This window comes from Thalassophryne amazonica, chromosome 19 (genome assembly GCF_902500255.1).
Source record: "Thalassophryne amazonica chromosome 19, fThaAma1.1, whole genome shotgun sequence".
Lineage (NCBI taxonomy): Eukaryota > Metazoa > Chordata > Actinopteri > Batrachoidiformes > Batrachoididae > Thalassophryne > Thalassophryne amazonica.
In genome coordinates this window covers 39125222-39145368 of record NC_047121.1, presented here as the reverse complement: position 1 = coordinate 39145368, position 20147 = coordinate 39125222, and the positions used below count along the sequence as shown (strand labels likewise).

Here is a 20147-nt window from a genome sequence, read left to right as displayed (position 1 = left end):
GTGGCTAAGGCATTGTGCAAAGACATCATTCCATGATTTGGAATACCAGAAACAGTCTATTCAGATAATGGAGCGCATTTTGTTAATACAATAGTGCAATACGTAGGAGAAGCGCTACAGGTCAATCTCAAAAATCATTGTGCTTATCAACCACACAGTGCCGGATTAGTGGAAAGGACAAAGGGCACATAAAAGGGCGCAATAAAAATAAGATTAAGGAAATGTATAGAAGAGACAAAACAAACCTGGATTGAATGTTGGACCTAGTAAAATTGTATATGAGAATAACACCAACACCATCAGGGTTAACACCATTTGAGATACTTTATGGACGACCATATCGTCTACCAATTTTGACATGGATACTAAAACAGCAGATGAGGAACAAACATTAGCAAATTTTATGAAAAAGACATTAACACAGAAAGAGATAACTTAAACACATTTACTGCCGAATAATTTTGATCTTCCACAGGACAGCCTTCCAGTAGTCTAGCCAGGAGACTGGGTGTTCATCAGAGTCCAGTCCTCGTTGGGAAGGTCTATACCAAGTGCTGTTAACAACACCAACTGCAGTAAAGATAGCGGAGAGATCAACGTGGATACATCACTGTAAGATACAGCGTGTGTTGGCGGCCTCCACAGTGGAAGGGGAAGTCTGGCTACAAAGGGAGTCTATTTAATTAGCAATAGATTGTCTCAATGCCAGTGAAGCAGGGAGATCCTTGCACTATTAGGTGAGGTGGTTAACAACACTGTATCCTAGCAATCATGACTGAACTACAGCAGACCCCGGAGCGGCGTGCTCAGCGCCGCCGCTGCCGGACTGTTGGTAGGGCAGCCGGTTGCGTTGTGATCTTAGTGTGTTTCGTGCTCCTCGGATTCCTGGCCTGGTGGAATGGAATTACGTTACTAATTGTTATGTTTGTTCACAGATACCTATATCCTCAACACACCCAGCTCTGACGGCTAAACCGTACCCTGCTAGGGTGACAGAATGTCTTATCATACGGATGCATAATCAAACTGTATTTCGGGGGCAGCAGTTCTCAGCAAATCTGATAAGATGTAACACCACTTGCCTCAGTGCAACCACTTATATGATAGGGATTTCAACAGAGGACGTACAAGCGTGCCCAAGTGCTGCTCCATTGACTAGACTGAAGGGAAATGCAAAAATATCATCACGTTAAATTGTCATCACAACGGCCATTCCCAATTTGCTTTTACGGGACAGGGAATAAAAATGTAGGTAAAATTAAGAAACGTCTGTGTACCCAAACGTATGTTTTATCAAATAATTTAAGCCTAACCAAAACATAATATGTGAATGGTACTTATCTTCATCACATTGGACGGGGATGTAATTATGTAATTGTGCTGTTTTGCACCTGTCTTAACCAAGCCTGAGAATTCAATTTTGTTTTAGCACTCTGGGGTCAATCTGAGCTGGGAATGAAGGGCTGGATGTACTTATTATTATAATATAACTTTGTTTTCGCAGCCTCTTAACGACTGGGAGTAAGAGAACGTTTTGACTGTTGTGATGTGGTGCTTAGTGTGAAGGAGTGTGAAGGACAGGACACTTCAGGCAGATGCAGAACAGCTGATAACTGCAACAGACGAACGAGATGTGCTGACCTGTGTAAAAGAAAGTGTCCTTCCTTACAGCTGCACTTATTGACGTATGCGTTTATGTTACGGGAAGAAACTTGTCTTACGTCATCACCCCCACCCTTAGGACAAGTTTTTTGTTTATGTGATGAGGGAGTCTCTTAATAAAAAGAGCGGAAAAGCAGGCCAGACTTTAGTGTAGCCTTGGTGTACAGCCTGGCCGCACTCCGCGCGTAAAATTTGACTTTCTGTCTCACTGGTGTTTCTTGACTCTGTTTGTCTTGTTAAAGGTTTTAAAAATGTTTGGAGGAGAAAATACCCAACACGTTCTTTTGTTTTTCATGATTCCATAATTTTTTCCTCAGAACTGAGTGATTCCATATTTTTTTCCCTCTGCTTGGTCTAAAAAAGTAACCGTTACTGACTGCCACAATCTTTTTTTCTTGATTTCTTAAAGCCAGAAAGTTGCCATTTGAAATTAGTTTTGTGTCATGTCTGTGATCTGCTTTTTTCTACAAAATTAAACAAGTGAATGAATATCCTCCGAGGCCGGTGATTCCATAATTTTTGCCAGGGGTTGTATAACATGATGAATAATCATCATACTCATGGATGAAAGTGTAATTTAACTTAAAATGATCACATAAATAAATATAAATTAAATATATGTGTACACATGAGTATGTATGAGTTGGCACATGGGCATTTTATTCTAAATATAAGGATTAATTAAATTATCACTTTTACAGTTTTCCTGAGACAAGCATAAGTTGATGGATACACAAACATTTCAAGTCAGTGAATATGTCTTGGACTTTGTTTATATCAATCAGTCAGAAAGAAAAACCTTTGGTACTGTTTAGTAAATCTACAGTATGTCAAGTAGGCAGTTCTGAAAAACTGAGTGGCCATGATGGAAGGAGGCTAGTGAGGGAAGCCACCAAGACACCCATGACAGCTCTGAAAGAATTATAGGCTTCTGTAAATGTGAGGGGAGAAACTGGGAATGATGCAAGATTTGCCTGTTGCATGCACATTAACAGCTTCATGTCAGAGTGGAGTAGAGAAGGATTGTAAAACAGGAAAAAAGATCAAATCTAGGCTAGATTTCCCATGTGCCTTCTGACAAACTGCAGCTGAAATTTCACATGTACTTTCAAAGAACAACAGACAAAAAAAAAAATACATTATGCACAGTTTCTACACCCATAATCATAGAAACCTATAACTCCTTCAGATTTGCCTGAGTGTCTTGGGGCTTCCCTCACTAGTCTCCTTCTAACATGGTCACTCAATTTTTGGAGAACTGTCTACCAGACACAGATTTACCATACAATGCCATACGGTCTGTCTTAATGACTGATGTAAATAAAGTCTAAGAATTGTCTCTGGAAAATTGGCTGTAAACGTGCTTATGTAAACTGTAAATTTCGAATAAACTGCCCCATCTCATCCCCTTTTCTTTGTGGAATGTGTTGCAGGCCCTGAATGAATGCATATAACTCCTCACTCGGGGGGGAGGAGGAGTAATAGGAAGACAGAGGATTGGAAGGAAAGGCGCAGTTGTAGCCAGTAAACCATTACTTCTGGTATTTATATTTGTACTTACTTTTTGCAAATTGTTTCTTACTTCTACTTTTGATACTCTGTGTGCTCTTACCCTGTGTGCTACTGTGTCCAATGCTGCTGGAACCTCAATTTCCCTGAGGGAGTCTTCCCAAGGGATTAATAAAGTTCCATCTAATCTAATCTAGTAACAAATGAAATGAAGTTACCAAAACAAAATAGTGGATTTATACTGTCTACAATGAAATAGAAGTCAACCTATATGTAAGAATAACTGCATTTTTATAAAATTTGCATTTTCCATTTCATCCAAACGTTTTCTGAAACTTCAGAATATTAAGATGTTCATATGTCAGTAGCAAGAACAGAGAAAGAATACAAAATTTGATTTTACTGTTTTTTGTTCCACGCACAGCACACAAAGGACTGGGAGAGAGAAAGCGAGAATGGCAAAAGAATATTAGCGAGCAGTAAGAGTTAACGGCTTTATGTAAGCTTTGCCTTGAACTATAGAGGAAGAGCTTAGCCTCCTGTAAGACCTACACAAATACTGAATTCCCCATGTGGATGACAACAAGAAGGCGAGAATAACTTCTTTAAAGTTCTTTAAAGTATGCACGAAACGCAAACACAATGCTACCGCGTGAAATCCTGTTAGCAGTGAAACAGTTTGAATATGCAGCACAGGAGCTGTCACAAATCAAATCCAGAAATAAAACAGCTCCTTCTTAGGCTTTAGTAAACAAAAAGAATGATCTCAGAGTAAATATGGAATATAGTTTGTGTTGCTTTGAATGAGGCAGTCGGCAAGTGTAGTTTTTCCACAGTGCCATTTTGGGAGCACACACAGACACATACATACAAACTAACCTGACAGGGTGTCGAAACCATGATGGAGCTGTAGCCCCACCAAACCATTTAAGATCCTGTTTTCAATTTTGATCACATTCTCTACTGGTGGTTGGCTCTCACTGCGGTATTGTATCACTTCCTGTTCCGGAGCACAGCGGTGTTTTTCTGTATCTGTTAGCTGTTTAATCTGCGCAGTTAGATTGATCTAGTTATCTAGATTACGATTTGTTTCCCAGTGTAATCTTCACGTGCCTTAACTAAAGCACTCCTTCTGCTGAATCACCTCTAAATTATTTACACATTATTCACTTTGCGTGTTTTTAGGAATCCGCTAGCTTAGCGTAGCTACTAGCTCTTAGCCGGTTTAGCATGGCGGCTTCTCCTGTCTCTCCCGCACTTTTCTGCTCTGGGTGTGAAATGTTTAGTTATTCCTCGGCCTCCTTTAGCAGTAACGGTACTTGTAAGTGTAGCTTATTCGTAGCTTTGGAGGCCAGGCTGGGCGAATTGGAGACTCGGCTCCGCACTGTGGAAAATTCTACAGCTAGCCAGGCCCTTGTAGTCGGTGCGGACCAAGGTAGCTTAGCCGCCGTTAGTTCCCCCCTGGCAGATCCCGAGCAGCCGGGAAAGCAGGCCGACTGGGTGACTGTGAGGAGGAAGCGTAGCCCTAAACAGAAGCCCCATGTACACCGCCAACCCGTTCACATCTCTAACCGTTTTTCCCCACTCGACGACACACCCGCCGAGGATCAAACTCTGGTTATTGGCGACTCTGTTTTGAGAAATGTGAAGTTAGCGACACCAGCAACCATAGTCAATTGTCTTCCGGGGGCCAGAGCAGGCGACATTGAAGGAAATTTGAAACTGCTGGCTAAGGCTAAGCGTAAATTTGGTAAGATTGTAATTCACGTCGGCAGTAATGACACCCGGTTACGCCAATCGGAGGTCACTAAAATTAACATTAAATCGGTGTGTAACTTTGCAAAAACAATGTCGGACCGGGAGTGACATGTTTAGCCGCATGTTCTCCTTGAATTGCTGGCTGTCTGAGTGGTGTCCAAAAAATGAGGTGGGCTTCATAGATAATTGGCAAAGCTTCTGGGGAAAACCTGGTCTTGTTAGGAGAGACGGCATCCATCCCACTTTGGATGGAGCAGCTCTCATTTCTAGAAATCTGGCCAATTTTCTTAAATCCTCCAAACCGTGACTATCCAGGGTTGGGACCAGGAAGCAGAGTTGTAGTCTTACACACCTCTCTGCAGCTTCTCTCCCCCTGCCATCCCCTCATTACCCCATCCCCGTAGAGACGGTGCCTGCTCCCAGTCCACCAATAACCAGCAAAAATCTATTTAAGCATAAAAATTCAAAAAGAAAAAATAATATAGCACCTTCAACTGCACCACAGACTAAAACAGTTAAATGTGGTCTATTAAACATTAGGTCTCTCTCTTCTAAGTCCCTGTTGGTAAATGATATAATAATTGATCAACATATTGATTTATTCTGCCTAACAGAAACCTGGTTACAGCAGGATGAATATGTTAGTTTAAATGAGTCAACACCCCCGAGTCACACTAACTGTCAGAATGCTCGTAGCACGGGCCGGGGCGGAGGATTAGCAGCAATCTTCCATTCCAGCTTATTAATTAATCAAAAACCCAGACAGAGCTTTAATTCATTTGAAAGCTTGTCTCTTAGTCTTGTCCATCCAAATTGGAAGTCCCAAAAACCAGTTTTATTTGTTATTATCTATCGTCCACCTGGTCGTTACTGTGAGTTTCTCTGTGAATTTTCAGACCTTTTGTCTGACTTAGTGCTTAGCTCAGATAAGATAATTATAGTGGGCGATTTTAACATCCACACAGATGCTGAGAATGACAGCCTCAACACTGCATTTAATCTATTATTAGACTCTATTGGCTTTGCTCAAAAAGTAAATGAGTCCACCCACCACTTTAATCATATCTTAGATCTTGTTCTGACTTATGGTATGGAAATAGAAGACTTAACAGTATTCCCTGAAAACTCCCTTCTGTCTGATCATTTCTTAATAACATTTACATTTACTCTGATGGACTACCCAGCAGTGGGGAATAAGTTTCATTACACTAGAAGTCTTTCAGAAAGCGCTGTAACTAGGTTTAAGGATATGATTCCTTCTTTATGTTCTCTAATGCCATATACCAACACAGTGCAGAGTAGCTACCTAAACTCTGTAAGGGAGATAGAGTATCTCGTCAATAGTTTTACATCCTCATTGAAGACAACTTTGGATGCTGTAGCTCCTCTGAAAAAGAGAGCTTTAAATGGCGTCTCACTAATTTAGAAGATCTTCACTTAGCCTGGAAAAAGAGTCTGTTGCTCTATAAAAAAGCCCTCCGTAAAGCTAGGACATCTTTCTACTCATCACTAATTGAAGAAAATAAGAACAACCCCAGGTTTCTTTTCAGCACTGTAGCCAGGCTGACAAAGAGTCAGAGCTCTATTGAGCTGAGTATTCCATTAACTTTAACTAGTAATGACTTCATGACTTTCTTTGCTAACAAAATTTTAACTATTAGAGAAAAAATTACTCATAACCATCCCAAAGACATATCGTTATCTTTGGCTGCTTTCAGTGATGCCGGTATTTGGTTAGACTCTTTCTCTCCGATTGTTCTGTCTGAGTTATTTTCATTAGTTACTTCATCCAAACCATCAACATGTTTATTAGACCCCATTCCTACCAGGCTGCTCAAGGAAGCCCTACCATTATTTAATGCTTCGATCTTAAATATGATCAATCTATCTTTGTTAGTTGGCTGTGTACCACAGGCTTTTAAGGTGGCAGTAATTAAACCATTACTTAAAAAGCCATCACTTGACCCAGCTATCTTAGCTAATTATAGGCCAATCTCCAACCTTCCTTTTCTCTCAAAAATTCTTGAAAGGGTAGTTGTAAAACAGCTAACTGATCATCTGCAGAGGAATGGTCTATTTGAAGAGTTTCAGTCAGGTTTTAGAATTCATCATAGTACAGAAACAGCATTAGTGAAGGTTACAAATGATCTTCTTATGGCCTTGGACAGTGGACTCATTTCTGTGCTTGTTCTGTTAGACCTCAGTGCTGCTTTTGATACTGTTGACCATAAAATTTTATTACAGAGATTAGAGCATGCCATAGGTATTAAAGGCACTGCGCTGCGGTGGTTTGAATCATATTTGTCTAATAGATTACAATTTGTTCATGTAAATGGGGAATCTTCTTCACAGACTAAAGTTAATTATGGAGTTCCACAAGGTTCTGTGCTAGGACCAATTTTATTCACTTTATACATGCTTCCCTTAGGCAGTATTATTAGACGGTATTGCTTAAATTTTCATTGTTACGCAGATGATACCCAGCTTTATCTATCCATGAAGCCAGAGGACACACACCAATTAGCTAAACTGCAGGATTGTCTTACAGACATAAAGACATGGATGACCTCTAATTTCCTGCTTTTAAACTCAGATAAAACTGAAGTTATTGTACTTGGCCCCACAAATCTTAGAAACATGGTGTCTAACCAGATCCTTACTCTGGATGGCATTACCCTGACTTCTAGTAATACTGTGAGAAATCTTGGAGTCATTTTTGATCAGGATATGTCATTCAAAGCGCATATTAAACAAATATGTAGGACTGCTTTTTTGCATTTACGCAATATCTCTAAAATCAGAAAGGTCTTGTCTCAGAGTGATGCTGAAAAACTAATTCATGCATTTATTTCCTCTAGGCTGGACTATTGTAATTCATTATTATCAGGTTGTCCTAAAAGTTCCCTAAAAAGCCTTCAGTTAATTCAAAATGCTGCAGCTAGAGTACTGACGGGGACTAGAAGGAGAGAGCATATCTCACCCATATTGGCCTCTCTTCATTGGCTGCCTGTTAATTCTAGAATAGAATTTAAAATTCTTCTTCTTACTTATAAGGTTTTGAATAATCAGGTCCCATCTTATCTTAGGGACCTCGTAGTACCATATCACTCCAATAGAGCGCTTCGCTCTCAGACTGCAGGCTTACTTGTAGTTCCTAGGGTTTGTAAGAGTAGAATGGGAGGCAGAGCCTTCAGCTTTCAGGCTCCTCTCCTGTGGAACCAGCTCCCAATTCAGATCAGGGAGACAGACACCCTCTCTACTTTTAAGATTAGGCTTAAAACTTTCCTTTTTGCTAAAGCTTATAGTTAGGGCTGGATCAGGTGACCCTGAACCATCCCTTAGTTATGCTGCTATAGACGTAGACTGCTGGGGGGTTCCCATGATGCACTGTTTCTTTCTCTTTTTGCTCTGTATGCACCACTCTGCATTTAATCATTAGTGATCGATCTCTGCTCCCCTCCACAGCATGTCTTTTTCTTGGTTCTCTCCCTCAGCCCCAACCAGTCCCAGCAGAAGACTGCCCCTCCCTGAGCCTGGTTCTGCTGGAGGTTTCTTCCTGTTAAAAGGGAGTTTTTCCTTCCCACTGTAGCCAAGTGCTTGCTCACAGGGGGTCGTTTTGACCGTTGGGGTTTTACATAATTATTGTATGGCCTTGCCTTACAATATAAAGCGCCTTGGGGCAACTGTTTGTTGTGATTTGGCGCTATATAAAAAAAATTGATTGATTGAAATTCTCAGACTGATATAATCCCAGAGGCTCCCCAGCTTCCATAGCGCCCAGACAACACTGTCCATGCATTGCATAGGGATCAACGGAGGGAGTGTGTGGTACTTAAATACTGCAAAATGTATATATTTAATTAAACTTGTTAAACAATTTAACATCTTATGCTAGTATGATTAAAACTGCATTGTTTTTTTTGTTTTTTTATCAAATAGCCACATCCATGAATCCAAACCTGATCAAAAGGAGGTGCAGGTTTTGCACAGTATATAATTTTTTTTAATCTCCATCAAGGACATTATTTATGTTTTTGTTGCCATTGGTTACTCAAGAAATTTGGAGGAAAGGTAGACTTTGGATCAAGAAAGAAATGATTACATTTTGAGAATGGATCGAAGGGTAAATCTAGCCTTTGACTGATTGCTCTTTGATCCAGACTCATTTGATCCTAACCAACAGGCAGACCAGCCTTTGATTCTTGATCTTTTCAAAATTTTCAAATTTGATCTTTAGTCGTTATTTATTACTGGCTTTTGATATTTGATCCTGAGCTCACTGATCCTTATTACAGGATCAAAGCAATTTGTAATCAGCAATAATGATCAAAGGTATTCAGTATTAAGGTTCAAGAACAACAACGAGTGATCAGTATCAAACATTTGAATTAAAGGGCAAGCAAATGATCAAATAAGAATAATTAGGACCACTAATCAGGATTAACCACAAGTTATCTGGATCAAAGGTCAGTAATCAGGATCAAAGTTTTTTCCGTGAAGCTGATGTGTTGGAAGGAGCAAAATGCAAATGGATAAAGATTTGAGTGACTTTGAAAATGGCCAAATTATAAAGGCTAGACAACAGGGTCACAGCATTACCACAACTATAGACTTTGTGGGATATTCCTGGTCTGTAGTGGTCCAAGGAAGGAAAATCAGTGAACAAGAGAAAAGGTGTTGTGGGATGTACATAACCTGTTGTGGTCATTATCAAAGCAAAGTGGACCAAGGAAGGAAAACCCATGACCAGGTGACAGGGTTATGGGCAATCAAGGCACAATGATGCATGTAGAGGATGAAATGCTGGCCCATGACATCTGAAGAGTTCAAATTGTTGAGAAAGTTAATGTTTGCTGTCATAGAAATGTGTAGTGGTGATCATGCCTCGGCCCAATCTCACAACAAGTTTGTGATGGCATCATGAAAAGTGGTTTAATCTATTAGTTTGTGATATTGTCAAGCATAGCCGGCGCCACGAGGGGGCGTTTGGGGGCGACGCCCCCTCACGTCATCAACCTCGCCCCCTCGGATGTTAGAGTTATCAAAAAAATAAAAAAGAAAGAAAAAGAAATACTGGAAAATATAGCAAAATATTAGTTATTCAATAATATCATGTATTTAACAAATAAACCAAATTAATTAACTAAAGTAATTAATTTTAAAAACAAATGGATATGGCGTGTGTCTGTGTTCAAGGGATTTGATAGGTTGAGGGTTGCACTTGTCAGTGCGGCAGAGGGCGGTGCGTTTCCAACGCGTCGTGACGTCAGACGCGTCGCTTCGGAAGCGGCAAGGGGGCAGAGATTGCTACGTCACACTCTGGCTGTTTCCACAACCTGAATAAAGTTCAGCAATCACCATCTTGAATTTGCGTCGCCTGAACCACAAAAAAAACTTTAAAAAACAGCAGTAGAACGATTCTCCAATCACCCTGCTGGGAGAAGCTTTTTTCAGCTACTTTTCGGAGTGACACCGACCGAGGGAGGACTGACGTCTTGGTGGGATATCGATCGAACCGCGACAGCGGGCCGACCTGCATGGAGAAGCCGGCCTTCAGGCATCATCACTGGTCAGAGCGATCCAGGCCGCCGGGGTGATGGAGCAAACCCACTCAGTCCGAAATCTCCCACTTTTTGGATATATGCGAAGTCCCACTTTGCCCAACGGAGTTTAGTTCTGCAGCTTTACTGAGGTGAGAATAATGTAAAAATAAAACGTGACCTTTACTGAACTGTGAAGGTTTAATGATCGGCTAACGTTAGCTTAGCCTTTTACCACAGTTGATCTGAGTGAACACTTTTAATTTGTAAATGGTTCAGTCTTTTTTATTTTTACCAAATAAAGCTACAGCTTTTTTCAGACACCACAAAAGCTCAACTTTAAATAACTTATTTTTTCAGGCATTTTTTCCATCGTTTTTTTTTTTTGCCGTTTTTCCCCCCCTTTTTTTTTTATGTATAAACTGTTTAGTGTTTCTTTATATGTAAAGAAATATTTTTATTTGTCCCAATCAGAAACATTTGCTGTGCAGACAACCAAACTTCCATTGATGAGCTGAACACCGCGAAGTCCAGTCGAAAGAAAACATCTCTGCTTTTCAGCAACACCACCAGAGTTCAAAGCTGCAGAAGAGACCTTCATCTGGTCCCGAGAATCCAGCAGAACATCACCTGCTTCTAAATAAAAGGCTCTTTGAACAGCAACTATTTTATTATTTTTAAAAAAGCTGTTTCATTTTATATTTTAACAATAAATGAACGGATCATTAAAAATGTCCACGAATCAAAGTCAAAAGACATTTGCACAAGTAGAAGCTCTCCACTTATTGTGCTCAAATTCATATTTTAGAAATGACTCTTTCCTGATAACATTAAAGGCAATTACATATTTTGACGAAATTACAAGTTTAAATAACTATATAAAAAAAATTCATCATGAGGTTTATGCAGAGGTGTCAAGTAACGAAGTACAAATACTTCGTTACTGTACTTAAGTACACTTTTTAGGTATCTATACTTTACTCCTTTACTTATTTTTCTGCCTACTTCTGACTTCTACTCATTACATTTTCACACAAGTATCTGTACTTTCTATTCCTTACATTTTTAAAACAAACAGCCTCGTTACTCTTGGCTTCAGTTTAATATTTATATATATATATTTCACGTCATGTGCGCCTGTAATCAACTTTTCTGCAGCACGGCTTTGCTTTGAACCGTGAACCAATCCAAGCAGTGGTTCGCAGATTGAAACAATGCTATGACCTATTGCTTCGTTTATTCTTTCTTTCTTTTGCTTAATTTTCCCCCGCTAAAACCCTAAAGAGCATACTTCTGTGAGTATTATTTACCTTTTCTATGTTAAACCGACCTGTTATGGTCTTCTGAAACAGTTGATAGATGTATTTTATAACTTAAAAACGGGAGCGACGCTAACGCGTTAGCATGTCTATGGCATTTTCAATGTTAAAAGTTAGCATTAATACGATACGATACACTTTATTGTCCCTTCCGGGAAATTTGTCTTAGACTCCAAGAGCTGCACAAGTAAAAAGTCAAACTGCCATGACATAATTATATAATTTACATAACTTAATACCAGTGTTGCCACAGTTACTTTGAAAAAGTAATCCAATTACTGATTACTGATTACTCCTTGAAAAAGTAACTTAGTTACTTTACTGATTACTCAATTGTAAAAGTAACTAAGTTAGATTACTAGTTACTTTTTTAGTTACTTTCCCCAGCTGCCGACAACAACCCACGTCAACATGACAATGATACCTGTTTTGCCAAAACTCACTTTATAGTCACCCTTTCTTGACTTCAATGAAAATAAATACTTGTTTTATAAAAAGTAAAATAAAGACCTCTTTCTTGACCTCATATTTAACTGTTGACAGCACTGTAACAGTAAAACTTGCAATTTCAAACCTACATTGTTAATAAATGTAACTATTAAATTCTAACATTTTTCTAACATTTAAATTCTCTCTAAACATTTTACTTGTCGAAATTATTATTATTTTAAGCAATATTAGTAGTTGTAGTAAAAAACGGCTTCAAAACTGGACCTTTAATCTAGGGGTGTTGTGAGGGGGGCACATCCCTCCCCCACGCCCCCATCCCATCTGGATTCGCCCCTGCTTTGGCGTTTGAGCACAAAGAATGGATAACATTTATTTATGCAGAAAACATGACCAGATTTACAGGTAAGAAAGTTTTATTGCGTTTTCACATCATGTGGTCCTCAGAAAGAGAGTTTAGGTGCATTTGAGTGGAAAATAGTGTTAGTTGTTGACGCGTCGCAGAGGATCAGCTGTTTTTAACGTGCAGATACAGAGCGGCTCAGCTCAGAATTCTAAATAAAGGAGGAAAAAAAGTATAAAAATGTCTGTAAAGCTGAGTGCAGGTGTGCTGATCACCGCGCTTTAAGAGGAGACGACGAGTCGAGCAGCTGCAAAAAAAACCTGGATGAAAAGCTCACAGCTCGCTTAAAGTGGGCAGTTCAGTCGAACCCCGACCTCCAGCCCACAGACCAAGTTTAATGCTGCTATCGACCCACAATGAAAAATAATAGTAACACACAGTGACATGGAGAAGTAACTTTAATCTGATTACTGATTTGGAAAGATTAACACGTTAGATTACTCGTTACTAAAAGAAGTGGTCAGATTAGAGTAACGCGTAACGCGTTACCGGCATCACTGCTTAATACACACATCAATCATACATATTGCACATCCCTAATACACATCCAAATTACACATCCAAATCCAATCCACATCCACATCCAAAATCCATTAAGCAGCTGTCATCACGTTCGGGTGCATTTGTTTTCAAATTGTAATATTTCTTAAATTTATTTTTGTTTATATATTAATAATCTAATGATTATTATATACAATTTTATAGAAAGAGGCAAAAAGAACCTGAATAGAAACACAACAGAAAATATAAACGCAACTAACAATGAACATACATAAATAAATAAATACATACAGAAATAAGTGTTTCCTGTGAACACCTAGTGACTCTTACACCTCCACTTCATCCTTGTCTTATTTAATGACAGTTCGTTTCGGTCAAACCATATTTTCAATGTGTTGTGATTTTTTCCAGAACTATCTGCCAAACTAGAAAACTGCTGCATCCTAGTAAGAGCAGAATATTACTGGAATGAATTTGAATAAGGAAAGTTGTATATTTTTTTTTCTTCCTTCACTAAATGGATGCTGCACTCACTGCAGTTTATTGTCTGGAATAGTCCCAGATTGCATTTCAGAGCTTCTAGAATTGAAACATTTGCGTGCAGGTGGTGTTGGGGGGTAATTTTGGCTTGGGCCACATGTAGAACGAATCAGTTTTTAAATTAAGCTTTCAATTCATATAGTGGCATCTACCTTTTTTTTTTTTTTTTTTTTTTAAAGGTTACTTTATACTTTTATACTTTAAGTAGGTTTTGGAGCACATACTTTTTCACTTTTACTTGAGTAAAGAGGTCAAGTTGATACTTCAACTTTTACCAGAGTGTTTTAAACTGCAGTATCTATACTTCTACTTAACTAACAAATGTGTGTACTTTTGACACCACTGGGTTTATGTCACAGAAATCCTACTTTACACTCACACTGCAGTCATTGTTAAATTATTTCCTTTTGCATTTATAATAAACATTTGTATTTATTTAGTGTTTGTTTTTCTGGTTGAAATGAGATATAAATAATCTACCAGACTTAAAAAAATATACGTTTCCATGTTATTTTATTTGTCTAAAAATAAATGTCTGAGGTTCCTTATGTTAAACAAGAAATCATCTAATATGAAATAACAGGTGGTTTTAGTTTACAGATGAAAGGGTTCTAAAGAACCATTTATTGATTTATTTAGCTATTTTAATTACAAGTGTTATAAACTTTTTTTTAACAGTAATCAGAAATTTTGAGGTAACAAACAACAGAAAAACATTTCCAATGATTTTTCTTCAAAACTTCTCTCTAAATGAGCAGTCCTGTCACACGTTAATGTTTTGTACAGATCAGTGGTTTCTGCACCAATCGGATTGGTCCAATCCATTTTGTACAGATCAGTGGTTTCTGCCACAAGTCTTCCGTGTTTTGGCCCGACACGTCGTTCCTATTGGACAACACAAAGGTACGTCACAGCTCAGTGTCGAAAGTTGGCTCACCTCATCTTGACAGAACACCAGCTCTGTGTGGTATGCAGGAGATCACTTGACTGAGGGTCTATACGTTCAAATAATAATTAAAAAAATACTGTCATGACTCTTTACTCTTACTCAGTCAGTCTCTTACAACGGTGTAGCCTAAATACATGAGCTTTCCAGGAGCGCACCCAATTCATTACGCACGCTCAGAGGCATGTCTCTTCTGGTGCGCACTTTTTTTGGGGGGGGGGGGAGCGACCCCGCCCCCTGTGATAAACTCATTGCCCCCTTAATATTTTTTTTCTGGCGCCGGGACTGCTGTCAGGAAATATAGTAGATTTTTGTGATGTTATCGCAAATTTTTTTGTGATACATCATTAGTCAGCGATGGGTGACTGCATCACAAAAATGTAGTACATTTCATGATGGTATCATGAAAAAACAAAAATATGTAAGATTGGGCTGCCTCGATGGATCAGGGCTGTTTTGGTGGTAAAAGGAGCACCGTCACAATATTAGGCAGGTGGTCACAGTGTTATGGCTGACTGGTGTACTTCCAATATTTTATCCTGTCAGAAGTGTGACTGATATCAGTTTTCAAAACTATTGGTATATTTAGGTCTTTTACATTTTATGCATGTATTACTATACATTTAAACTAAGACACATATAGCCATATAAGATGCACTCAAATGTACTTAAAAAATACTTGTACATTTACTGCAGATTATGTTGCCCCACCACTAAGTAATCCTGCCCCTACTCAGAATAAATCTCTGGTGCCGCCCCTGATAAAAAAAAAGTGTTCTGAGTCTATGCTTTATATTCATACTAACTTTCCATTTTTGAACAACTTACCAAACTAACAAACTGATCTCGATATATAAGTGGTACAATAATGCAATAAAGTTTGTAAATCCAAATGTAAGTGTGTTATTAGATCTGGGCAGAATTCATTCCCTGTGTACTTCTTGTTTTCCTATGAATTGATGAAAAGGTCAAACTATGGTCACATGAGGTTAGAATGTATGAGAAATGCTGCAGGAATACTGTTAATACCAACACTAAAGTCAGGGAATTACTTTCCATGTTGTTGAGGACAAAACAGGGTGTGGATGAGAGGAGGCGGAGGAACGGAATGTGATGGGATCTGCCCAGTGGAACGGGAATGTTTAAAATGATGCATTCGTATGTGTGAACCCATGGGAGGAAACCTGTCACGTTCAACATCATCCACTTGCAACAAACCGTGAACATGTGGGGGCGAGTGAAGAGGTCGGATCAGCAGTGTGCACGCATGTGCAAAACATCTTGATTGCGACTTTACAAAATGATTTCAAGACCCTTACCGACTATAAGCATAAGCACTCCTCCCAGGATGGAGAAGGTGCTCCTGGAGCCCTGGGACTCCCCGCCAAGGCTGATGCACGGCATGGACATGAGGAGGAACCCCACAGCTGGGAGGCCAAGGATCGAGCCTGTGATCATTAGGGCGCGGGTTGTCTGGATATACGCTGTAGAAACACACACGAAAAGGAAAACAGTAGACTTTTTGGAATTTGAAAAAAAAGTGGATGCAAAAGTATAACTGTATGTTTAAAAGCCAAAAAGTAAAGTGGTCACATTGTGAAAAAATGAGTTTGTATCACCTGAAGTAGGACGTGCTAACAAATAAATAATCATTCAAGTAATACAACTGTACAACTCTGCATGTTGAAAACCTGCTGTATGAAAAATAGATGATTAAAACACGTCATTTTTGAGTTCTGTGACATACGTCACAGACGTCCATATTTGTCAAGGAAAGCTGGTGAGCAGCGACAAACCCACACCATGTGTCACATAAACAAACATGCTTTTCTCAACAGAAAGCAGAAAGGGGGTGTGGCCAGCAGCAGCTTGTTTCTAATTAAAGTGACAGGCACAGAAAAGGACTTTTTTTTCTTCTGCAAATTGTTCAATCATTTCAGCCACTTATCCAGGTGGCAGTAGATCAAGAAGCCCACATTTCCCTATCCTCAGCCAAGTCCTGTAACTCTTCCTGGAGGATTAAGAGGCATTCCCAAACCAGCTGGGAATGCCATAAATGTTGCCACAATTATTATTCTTTTTCTTTTTATGTCCGCCAAGAACATAATAAAATCATCAGCATTTATTTATTTATTTGTCTGACTGTTAGCAGGATTATGTCAAAACTACTGCACGGATTTTGATTAAATTTTCACCACAAATAGATATTAGGCCATGGAAGACTCCATTAAATATTGGCAGTGATCCAGATCCGGATTCTGGATCAACATTTGAAGGATTATGTCAAATCTACAGATTCTTGCCAAATTTCCCACAGAAATCGATATTAGGCCATGGAATACTCTGCTGAATTTTGGAGGTGATCCAGATCCAGAATCTGGATCAGGATTTCAATTTGTACACTTCACTTTGTTGGATTTTGATGATTACGTCAAAACTACTTAATGGATTTTCACCAAATTTGCACCACACTTCAATTCTAATTTCAATTTATTTCATTTATATAGCACCAAATCACAACAGAGTTGCCTCAAGGCGCTTCACACAAGTAAGGTCTAACATTACTAACCCCCAGAGTAACAGTGGTATGGAAAAACTCCCTCTGAGGAAGAAACCTTAAGCAGACCAGATTCAAAGGGGTGACCCTCTGCTTGGGCCATGTTACAGACATAAATTACAGACTACTCCGCTGATACGGCATCACGATGTGAAAGGAAGATCAGGCAGATGTTATTTTGTTTCAGCTTGTGAATTAAATATCAGATTGCAACATCTTGATCAGTCGGACCATTCTGGATCAGTATGTAATTAATAATAATAATAATAATAATAATACATTTTATTTGTAACGCACTTTACATTCCATGGAATCTCAAAGTGCTGCAGAGCAGAGACTAAAAACAAACAATATACAGGGTCAAGAACAATAAAATATATTCATAAAACATAAATACACAGATAAAATCATAACATTTTAAACATTTGAACATTTTTAACATTTTAAAAGGCCCTTTTAAATAAAAATGTCTTGAAGCCTTTTTTTAAATGCCCCCACGCTCTGTGGGACCCTCAGGGTCTCTGGAAGGGCATTCCAGAGCCATGGGGCGACTGCCTGGAAGGCCCTGTCTCCCATGGTGGAGAGCTTGGATCTGGGCTGGTGCAAGCGGTAGGTGGACGTGGTGGAGCGGAGGGTTCTTGGGGCGGTGTGTGGCGTGAGGAGTTCACTAAGGTAATTACTGCATTGTGTTGTGGAATCCAGATGCAGGTAATGTCCGGGTCACGGTGTGAATCACACATCTGTTATTCTGAGTCCTCATCAACCCTTGGCAGATGTCAGAAATCTCTGATTGCTCTTGGTTTAAAGCTATGTCACCCAGAGTCTGTGAAGTTTTACATATTTTAATATTTTTTTTACACACTTGACATTCTATATAATCTCACTGAAAAGGGGAAACTGTGACATCTTTAACAGAATACTGAAGACTGGAGTTTCAATGATAAACTGATTAATCACTTGGTAACTAACTATTCATCTACAACTATTTTGATAACTACTCATTTTGAATCTTTTTTTAAGGAAAATTCTCTGATTTCAGCTTGTTGAATGCTAATACGTTCTGGTTTATTTTACCAGTTTCTTTACTCCAAAAAGGCAGTAAATTGGATATTTCTGGGTTGTTGACAAGACATTTGAAGGTATCATGTTAGACTCTGGAAAACAATGATTGACATTTTTCCTCATTTGCTTTCATTTTATGAACTTAAAATCTAATTGTTTGAGAAAATAAGTGATTGATTAGTTGATTATGAAGATAATCATTAGTTGCAGCCTTAATCCACACTCTGAGAAGTTTCTCTCAACAGAAAGGGGTGTGGCCATCAGCATCTTGTTTCCAGTTAAAGTGATACACACATTTACTACATTATTTTTGGCAACAAATTTGAATAATTTTAAAACACTTGACACCCTGCATTCATTTACCCTATATTGATTTAATAATAAGGGGATGCTTTTAAAAGACTATTAAAGTTTGAATTGGAACAAAGAAGGGTGGAGAAAAGTGATTAAAACAACTGGCAAACACACAGAACTGATTGTAAAGTATCTAAACCCTATGTCGTGATCCGTGGTTGTGGATTTTTTTTTATTATTATTATTAATATTTATTTATTTTTTACCTGGCAGTTCCAGGATCTGCGTGAGGGACACGCAGTGGTACAGTCCTGTGGAGAGGACGCACTCCGCCCACGGTCCTTTGCCTCCCAGCTCATCCATCTTCTTACAGGTGTTCAAACCGTACTTACACATAGTCACCCAGTCATTGGTGGAGGTCGCGATCACGATACCCACCCAGCCCAGGCAGCTGAAGACAAAGCCGCTAAGTTGGAGACACGAGTTCACCATTGCGCCAACTGTGCGTAAAGATCCCAAGCACCAAAAACCGTTAAATCAACACAAAAAATAAAATAAAAATAAAAGCAAGTTGGATGAAACGGGCAAAGTGATGAATCGATGTGATATTATTCCACAAGAAAATCCAACGTTTGCTCTTGCCACAAATTCAGTAGTCTGTCTATTCCATCAGTGGAATTCTGTTGCGCACAAACAATGAAGATCACGGATAATCCCAGCTTTTATAGGGAAAAAGTTCACAACCCCAAAACTTTCAGCCAATCACATACTTGGCCTATCCTAACAAAACAACCACCACCCCATTTTTTTAACTGTCCAGAAAGTTCACTTGTTTCGTCTGTCAAATAATACTCACAGCTGTTGAGAGCTGACAAAATATAAAGAGGCATTTGCTGCCACCTACTGGCAACGTTATTGACTCCCAGTCTGTCTTATTTTATTTTTTTCTACTTTAAATTCTTTTTAATTTTATTGTCGATTGTTAATGTTATTTTATTAGAATTATATTAGAATATATATATATATATATATATATATATATTGTTGTTATTGTATTATAAAATGATGTGCCAAAGCTTTAGGCATCCCAGAGTGATAATCAAAGTAGCGTTTGATTCCCCCTCCCGCTCCCGTCAACACAAAATCAGTTCCAACAAAAGCAAATATGTGAGCTTATTTTTTATTCCATTAAAAAAAATTAAATAACAATAATAATAATAATAATAATAATAAGAAGAAGAAGAAGAAGAAGAAGAAGAAGAATAGGGAGCAGGGTGGCTTAGTAGTTAGCACTGAAAGAAGGTCATGGGTTCAGTTCTACCTGCGGCCTTTCTGTGTGCAGTTTGCATGTTCTCTTTGTGTCTGTGTGGGTTCTCTCTGGGTGCTCCGGCTTCCTCCCACATCCAAAGACATGCAGGTTAGGTGGACTGGAAAAACCTTAAATTGACCGTAGGTGTGCGTGAGGGTGTGACAGACTGGCATCCTGTCCAGGATGTACCCGGCCTTATGCCCCATGGGTTTTGGGATAGGCTCCAGCCCCCCATGACCCTTTACTGGTGTAAGCGGGTTTAGAAAATTGATGGACAACAACAACAACAACAATAATAAT

At 38.9% G+C, this 20147-nt stretch overlaps 1 protein-coding gene across 2 annotated transcripts in view; it reads right to left on the bottom strand.

Moving 5' to 3' along the window:
• The window catches only part of cldn11a (claudin 11a), a 29335-nt gene extending 9539 nt beyond the window's left edge, over nt 1–19796 (bottom strand). Inside the window, exons 1-3 of one of the 2 annotated variants that reach the window (XM_034159713.1) lie at nt 19744–19796; nt 18805–19080; nt 15945–16109 (exon numbers count right to left, since the gene is read on the bottom strand). In XM_034159713.1, the coding sequence (XP_034015604.1) occupies nt 15945–16109; nt 18805–19030 (391 nt within the window). In that variant the 5' untranslated portion in view covers nt 19031–19080; nt 19744–19796. Of the gene's footprint in view, nt 1–15944; nt 16110–18804; nt 19085–19743 lie in introns of both variants that reach the window. The other variant, XM_034159712.1, reaches the window with a different exon arrangement.
• Between the last annotated feature and the right edge of the window lie 351 nt (nt 19797–20147).